The 8,266-nt window shown below is 46.9% G+C and overlaps 1 protein-coding gene across 2 annotated transcripts in view; it reads left to right on the forward strand.

Annotated features, from left to right (window-relative positions):
• Nucleotides 1-7,991, forward strand: part of MGRN1 (mahogunin ring finger 1) — an 18,441-nt gene extending 10,450 nt beyond the window's left edge. Inside the window, exons 10-17 of one of the 2 annotated variants that reach the window (XM_018568016.1) lie at nt 681-840; nt 949-1,058; nt 2,197-2,378; nt 4,327-4,444; nt 4,519-4,564; nt 4,656-4,742; nt 6,135-6,178; nt 7,914-7,991. In XM_018568016.1, the coding sequence (XP_018423518.1) occupies nt 681-840; nt 949-1,058; nt 2,197-2,378; nt 4,327-4,444; nt 4,519-4,564; nt 4,656-4,742; nt 6,135-6,175 (744 nt within the window). In that variant the 3' untranslated portion in view covers nt 6,176-6,178; nt 7,914-7,991. Of the gene's footprint in view, nt 1-680; nt 841-948; nt 1,059-2,196; nt 2,379-4,326; nt 4,445-4,518; nt 4,565-4,655; nt 4,743-6,134; nt 6,179-6,774; nt 6,785-7,913 lie in introns of those variants that run through there. The other variant, XM_018568017.1, reaches the window with a different exon arrangement.
• Nucleotides 7,992-8,266: the final 275 nt, after the last annotated feature.

Raw genomic sequence — 8,266 nt, forward strand, 5'->3', positions numbered from 1 at the left:
GCCATGTAGTGTTGACGTGTATCATATGCACTTTATATGGTGTGTATAGACCATACAGTTCATGCAGTGCTCGAAGTGATACCACGGATGGCGCTGTGCGTACTCAAGGATGTACAAGGAGGTCACCGGCACTCACAAAATCCAAAGACGTCAGGAAATGCGTTCATGAATTTGTCACAACGTGTCAAACACAGCCAACGTTTCGGGGCAAGCAGGGTCCCTTCCTCAGAGTGACGTAGGGGCTCTGCGTGGCCCCAAAACATTGGCTGCGTTTGATGCATGTGACAATACATTTACAAACGCATTTCCTGATGTTTTTGGATTTTGTGAGTGCTGGTGACCTCCTCATGCACCCCTGCCTATCGCAGTTATCACATGATCTGAGCTCCTGCCACCGCCCTCGGGTGTTAAGATCCATTCAAAGGGCCAGCTCTCCCCCACCAGCAAGAGAATAAGAAACATAATTAGTGCAACCATTTTACCCATAATTGTATACAACAAATCATGGGGGTGGCAGAACTATCTGGTAGGAGTGTCTTGGGATCTCTTGCATATTAGAGGATTAGGCAATCTTTAAAATGGTGGAATGGTGTGTGTATTAAAAAGAATGCAAGCTTCATCTTCTTATTCATAGAAAACTGTGTCTCTGCTTTCCTATAACTCTCTCTCTTCTCATACAGACCTCGGAAGATGAGAACAGTGACAATAGCAATGAATGTGTTGTGTGTCTCTCGGACCTGCGGGACACCCTGATCTTGCCGTGCCGCCACCTGTGTCTGTGTAACTCGTGTGCTGACACACTGCGCTACCAGGCCAACAATTGCCCCATCTGCAGGCTGCGTGAGTATCTATATGCTTTTGGGCTGACATGGTGTTGTTGTATCATGCACCTTTTTGTGTTTTAGCATATTGTTGTTTTACTAACATTTTATGTTGTGCACTGCACAGCTTTCCGCGCTCTTCTACAGATCCGAGCCGTGCGGAGGAAGCCCGGCCCTCTCCCTCCCATTTCATTCAGCCCTGTGCTGGCCCAGAGCCTGGACCATGATGACAACTCTGTGAGTAGTATATGGGAGACGCACAAGACTGTGTCGGATTGTAATAAAGAGAAGTGTGTGTGTGTGTGTGTGTGTGTATATATGTATATACATGCATGCATACATACATACATACATACAATTATATGCACATACATGTACACACTGATTTTATATATATAATCTGTGTGTACATGTATGTGCATATAATTATATATATATATATGTGTGTGTGTGTATATATATATATATATATTGTGGAAGCTGTGCCCACAAATGGCAGGCTGAGGACAAAAGACTCCAGACACCAGTACCAGTATTCCTGTGGTCTCCTGGGCAGCTGATCTTTTCCCATTACAGGTTTCCCATGCCTTGGTCAGCACTGTTTTTGTGCGGAAGCAGCCATCTTGGTAGAGGAGCAGAGCTTTGCTTACTCGTGTCAGAGCTGCTGACAAGGGATCTGATGTTTGGTGATAGAATATCAGGAAGCAGCAGGAAAAGTAGAGAAAGAACAGATACACAGAATGAATGAAATAGAAGCTGGGAGTTACTTCCACTGCAGGTCCTCAGGTACAGCTTCCTCTCCAGCAAGTAGCACAGTAGGGACATCATCAAGTCCAAATCTGGTAAGACTAGTGGCCAGAGGCAGCAATGATCCGGCTCCAGTTTGGTACATAGGCTCAGTGCTGGTTGGTATTGGACAATAGAGCAATGCTGTTACTTCCTCTGTCATATGATTGGCTGTCAGGCTCGAGCACTGTCACATTAGAAGAGGTCACATACTCCCCCGTACCTGAAAGCTCTGGGTATTTTGGTATTTTTGGCATCTATGGAAGTAAAAAGCCGTGGGGGCACGCGGGCAAGGCAAGCATCAGACTTTCGTAGGGCCCCTTTAAACAGACATTGTGATTAAACACTGAGGGGGAAATGTATGACATTCATGACTCCTAAACGCTGCATACAAATGTATGAATTCCTATACAACGCATTATATGTGTGTGCTGCACTGCATTTGCATACTACCAAGAGCTCTACAGCATGTTGGGGGTTGGTTAGTTATGAACCAAAGACGCAAGGTGGTAACGGGTTATGTTTACTGATTTTTAGAAGTTCCTTTTTGTTTTAAAACCATTTACTGTCTTGTAATTTTTGGCTTTAGGGAGCAGATAACATCCCTCCAGGGTTTGAACCCATCTCTCTGTTGGAGGCTTTGAACGGTCTGCGCTCCCCTCCCGCCAGCGCCCCGCTCTATGAAGAAATACCGTACAGCGAAGGTCTGCCTGCTCGGGGGCCCACTGACAACTCCGTCCAAAAGAGCAAGCACATCAAGACATCTGACAGGTACAGTCCCTCCCTGCTCTTTAGTACCGCTCATTCTGGGGACATACATGAGCAGTGGCGTCATAAGGGGGGTGCGGCCAGCACCGGGTGACACCAAAATTACTCAGTTACTTTGGTGTCACCCCATCTGAAAAGTCCGGCATTCAATCATAAACTGATTGCCCGACAGCTGCACGAGAGAGGAGGGTAGCTGGCAGTTAAGTGCGTGTGACATCATTAGCGTGTGTGGGATAACGTCCCAGTGGGTTTTTGTTGCTGTCTTTGTCTCTGGTGATCACACAGAAAGTGGGTACAACCTTCCCCCTCGGGGTCAAAGATTGCATTAAAACCCTACAGCTTTACTAAAAAAAAAATGCATTTTTTATCTGTGTTCTCATAGGAGAGATTCTGCTCAATTCCTGACAATATTTGAAATAGAAGCCTTGCTGCACTCCTTACCGGAACATTAATAAACCTGTAAAAACAGGTGGGTGCTTGTAGTGACCACAGTCGGCACCGCGAGTAACATAGAAAAAGCAATAATGTCACCAGCACACCAAAATGCTATTAGCAAAAGTCCATTTAATGACAAATTGCCATTCAATACAAATGCTTTCGGGGCCACAAGGGGTCCCCTTCATCAGTCTCTGAATGAGCCTGTGTCATTCTGAGCCTGATGAAGGACACAATGCTGTGTCATTCTGAGCCTGATGAAGGGGACCCCTTGAGGCCCCGAAAGCGCTTGTATTGAATGGCAATTTGTCATTAAATGGACTTTTGCTAATATAATTTTGGTGTGCTGGTGACATTATTGCTTTTTCTGCTCAATTCCTGCCCCAGTGACCACACAGGAAGTGAGGAAGATTCTCCCCAGTGAGGAAACAGACTGTATTTGAAGGCTGATGCTAACCCATCTGTACTGGGAAGTAAAAGTAAAACTTATGGCAGGTGTGCCTAAGGAGTGCTGGATCTAAAAAAAAAGTTTGGTCTCCTATATGGATGCACCGATACTCGTACTCGCCCAAATGCTCTGATCCCTTCCCGATACCAGAACTTCCGGTCATCCGGTCAGAGGAAGATTTCCTCTGACCAGCAGTGCCTTAGGGAAACATGGAGCCAGCTTACCGTGCGATCAGGAAGCTAGGCGGTAAGTAATGACCCGCCTCCCGGCTTCCTGATTGGCCGGGAAGCCGTCTCGATGCTGATTAACTGGGAAGCTGTTACCCGGCCAAACAACATGGAGCCGGCTTCCCGGGCAATCGGGAAGCCGGGCGGCATGCCATTACCCACCGCCCGGCTTCCTGATTGCCCGGGAAGCTGGCTCCATGCCAGCGGAAGCACCGATATTGATACTTGTTATCAGCGAGTACCGAAAGCAAAGTATCGGCAGTTGTACTCCATACCGAAAAACCAGTATGGGTGCATCCCTAGTCTCCTAATAAGGAGTCTATAGAGATCACATTTTAGAGTGAAGAAAATTCAGTGAGGCCACTGGGTGACTTTTCAAAGAAAATGCACATGATATAGGGTGCCAAACCAATGGGTAAAAGTCCAAGCATGTTTATTATACAGAAGGTCTATAAACAAGCCAACACGTTTCGGGGAGTATGAAGCACCCTCTTCATCAGAGCTTAAAACTGCCGAAAGAACTGGACTGTACTGCATGTCCTCAAGTTTAAGCCCTGATGGAGGAGGTACCATAGAACCTGCTAAAATCCATTCACTTGCTTACAGGCATTTTGATCAATAACACAGGGACTCGTACACACATGCACGCACAACACACACAGACACACAAAGGTTGAACTTGGTGGACCTTTATCCAACCTCAAATACTATGTAACACACATACTAGGACCGTACCATCAGGTAGCACTCTTTCTTTTCTGCCAGAGAATTAGAATCCTGAAAGCGATCCTGAAAGCTTGAGTTGGTCTTTATTTTCTTCTGCCCGTTTTATATCATGCAGTGGTCTGCGATCACCATCATCCCCTATCCATGAAGAGGACGAGGACCTGTCTGGAGTGTGTGATGGAGAGAGGCCAGCCTTGCTTGAATCGCTCAGCAGAGACCCCTCGCACACAGAGGTGAGTGTCAGCCTCGTGTCCTTCTCTTAGGAGGTCTCCTCGTACTTTTGTCTGACACTCTTACTGTCTTGCAGACCATCTCATCCACTGACACTCCAGAGATTGTCTCGGCACATGAAGGTAAGGTTGTTGCTCACATTGTTATTCTTTATCTCTACCTCCTGCATGCCCCTGAAATTATAATGAACTCACCACCTTGCCTTATTTTCAGTGTCCCGATCCCAGTCTCAGCTCAGCGATCAGATCAAAAGCCCAGACTCCCAGGACCTCAAGGACGACGATACCCAGGATGTGACAGGTTCTCTTTTCTGCCTACTTCTAGTTGTCACTAGATTGCTACCTTTTAGGGTCCATTCACACCAGCCAATGTGCAAAATGTACAGCGACTGGTGTGCAGTGCCCGACATGTGACCTTTCGTTCAGTTTTGTGGGCGCGAGGCGGCGGTTTCCGCGTCGCATCCCTCTGCGCTGAAAAAAAGTAAGGCAAGCAGTACTTCTGTTCAGTGTTCCTCACCACATTCCCATTGCAGCACGATGGTATGAATGGTGCCCATCCATGACTAGGCAAATTGCCTTGCACAGTCCCAACGCATGTGGTGTGAATGGACCCATGAAGGCCCTTCTCCAGCCAAAGTGGTTTTTTTTTTGTTTTGTTAGAGAAGGAGGAGTTATAATCTTTTTGTCAGGTGACTACACAGGAAGTGAAGATGTCTCCCCAGCAATGATAACCTGCAGACACTCTAGACTTTCCCTGACTTACTATATATTCCAGGGGTTGCCAAACTCGAGCCCTCCTGCTGTGGTGCAATTACAAATTCCATTAGGCATTGCAAGACTCTGACAGCCACAGACATGACCCGCAGAGGCAGATGTATTCTAGGATTTATAGTTTCACCACAGCTGGAGGACCTGAGGTTGCTTACCCCTGGTATACACGCATACATGTGTGTATGTATCCCCATGAGTTATAAGTCCCCATAAATAATGTTTGTTTCCTGTCTCAGTGATCACAAAAGAAATCAGTACTACAGTACCAACTATAAAAACCCAAACGAGGTTCTATCGCTTCCTTATCCAGTCCAAAAAACGTTTTAGCTGCTGATGTGCTTTAAAGTGTGTGTGTTCCGCAAATTTTGGAGAGCAGGGAAGGGTAGTGGCAGGGCTAGGCAATTGCTGCACTTCAGCTGTTTTGGAACTACAAATCCCATGAGGCATTGCAAGGCTCTGACAGTCACAGACATGACTTCCAGAGGCAGGTGCATGATATTTGTAGTCTCATCACAGCTGGAGGGCCGAGGTTGCCTACCGCTGGGCTATGAAGATGTGACATCAGCTGACTCAGATCTGTCACTGAATTGCCCCCCTCCATTCCCCTGCTGCTAACTACGTTGTCTGCAAAAGTCATTTACGTCTTCCTGCAAAGTCCAACTGTGGCCCACTCACTCCTACAACGACCTATTGGTCCCTCAGCTTGATGAATGGTTTTTTGGACCAATAGCGGGACTCTGCTGGCACTTGACTGTCTCTGCAAAACTCAATATTTGCATGTTAAAGAGCTTCATATTTCCGAGTTTCTCTGCGGAGGGGAAGGTTGTCACTCCCTGACTATAGTTAATGGCGTCTGTATTCTGTGATGTGTCCGCTGCACTGCACAGGCTTCTGTAACTTGTTGTCTCTTCTCTTCTGACAGCGCTGGGGCCCGACTCCTGCTCCATTGGCATTGACGAATGACAGGTGAGAGTTTCTCAGGTTCATCTTTTCTAATTGGTGTTGTGACTTTTTGAATATGTTTCTCGGCCGTGTAGTCCGCTTTCACATCTGGTTAAAGGATATTTACAGTCTTTAGAAAAAGCTCTTTGAAGCTAAAAGGGTCATGTGACGACACGGTGATCAGTTTATGAGTTAAATGTGTATTGGGGTTGAGTTGTGTTTGAGTGCGTTATGCTGTGACCTGGTTATGGAAAGACTATCAGCACCATCCCTCGTTATCTCCCATTGTTCTCTGAGGGAGCTCAGAACAATGACATTCTGGCCAGGCTCCTGCTATGGCCGTCTGGAGTTCGTTAGCAGGTGGACACCTGTGGTGTTGAGCAGACCGATGGTCCTATGAGGGGAGGGGGGATGTGATGGGATTATATTCTGATTTCATCACTTGCTGTATAAAAGTTTGTGCAGTTGCTCAATAAATCAGAGTTTGTTTACCCTACACTCAAGCCTTGGCTAGTGACTGGGGAAACTGGGAGCTAAGGATCTTCAGGTTCCAATATCTCCTCAGCAAGGAAGAAGACAGCGGCGGACATACTCATCCTGAGTACGGGGGTCCGTCGCAGGTCATTTCACTTTTTTTTTTAACAAAACGTGAAAAAATAAACTTAACCACGGCACTCCTCTATCCCCCCATCCCTGATACACTTACCTGTGTGATGCCCCCACCAGCTGGTATAGCGGTCTGTACACCGCACAATTAACAGCCCTGCAGTCTGTAAAAACCTAATACGTGCAAGTGGCAAGCGCTCATTGGTCAGCACAGTCACATTACTGCGCTAAGGAGTGCTTCCTTCTTCCAGGACCTGGTCCCCGGCTCAGAAGCACTTCTTACTGGTCTGTGGGTCATGTGATTGTGCTGACCAGTGAGTACTCTCCATTTGTGAACATTGTGCTCATTGCAGATTGCAGGGCTGTGAAGTGTGGTGTACGGACCGTTACGCTGGCTTTTATTTTTCATGCAGGCCAAGTAATGTGAAGGTAAACCATTTAGGTATTTATTACCTCGCAGTGCTCATAAGGGGGCATGCTGATTGCAGGGGAAAGTGCATGACAGAGTTTGGCTCTCCCTGCTTTAACTCCAGGCAAAAGGGTAAATTAATATGGGGAGCTTTTATATCAGCCAAAGGATTTGTTTTTCTCCCCATGCTGTCCTGAGATTTTCACAGCCCTTCCACCTCACACTCTTGCCTGGCAGGAGAGGAGACCTCATTGTTTCTCTGCTGCAGTTCAGTAACTTTGCAGGTCTTGTCCGTCCCCCAGCCTGTGACTGGACAGTGCATGGAGAAGCAGCAAACTAATGAGCTCATCTCTAACGCTTTCCCCTGCTATCCGCATGCCCCCTTCTGAGCTCTATGAGGTACTAAATACCTAAATGGTACTTTACATTACTTGGCCTGCATGCAGTTAGTATGTAAAACAACAATATTTGACTCTAGGTCCACTTTACTCGTCTTTACTTCTTAAGTTGCGGAATATGATTTGCAGTTTGCTTTAATGAGCAAGTGTACCAAGTAAAGTGGCCACAGAGGCAAGGATTTTAAAGAAGGGCGATCCTTTTTCTTAGGCAGAACGCCAAGCCTACAGCAAGCCCCCCAGACATCTTGGAGATGCAATGAAGTGTGCATTGTTTGGATCTGAAATGAACGTGTTGCATTGGTGACAGGTTCACTTTGCTGATTATATATTCGTTCCTCTTTTGCAGGTCATTTCACAGATGAGACCAGCGAACAAATTATCTTGTCCCGCCTCCTGTTGATCGTATTGGGTATTCCGGAGGGGAGGGGAGGGGAGGGGGGAAAAAAAAACTGCCTTTTAGCGACGCTACACTACGCCGTGCCAGGCTGTGTATATATATATATATGTCAGTTTAGTGCCAGCTTGATGTGCCATGCAGCAGCAGTGTGTGTTGTGCCAGCCTTACGTGTACAGCTGTGTACCGGCCTGCATGTCCGCATTGCTGTATGTATATATGTGTGTGTTGGAGGCTCAGATCTCTGTCCTTGGAGGGGGACCGAGCGACAGCTGACCCCTCTTTTTGTCTTGCACACTTGTGGC

Source organism: Nanorana parkeri, unplaced genomic scaffold, assembly GCF_000935625.1.
Source record: "Nanorana parkeri isolate BGI_ZX_2015 unplaced genomic scaffold, ASM93562v1 scaffold1127, whole genome shotgun sequence".
Classification (NCBI taxonomy): domain Eukaryota; kingdom Metazoa; phylum Chordata; class Amphibia; order Anura; family Dicroglossidae; genus Nanorana; species Nanorana parkeri.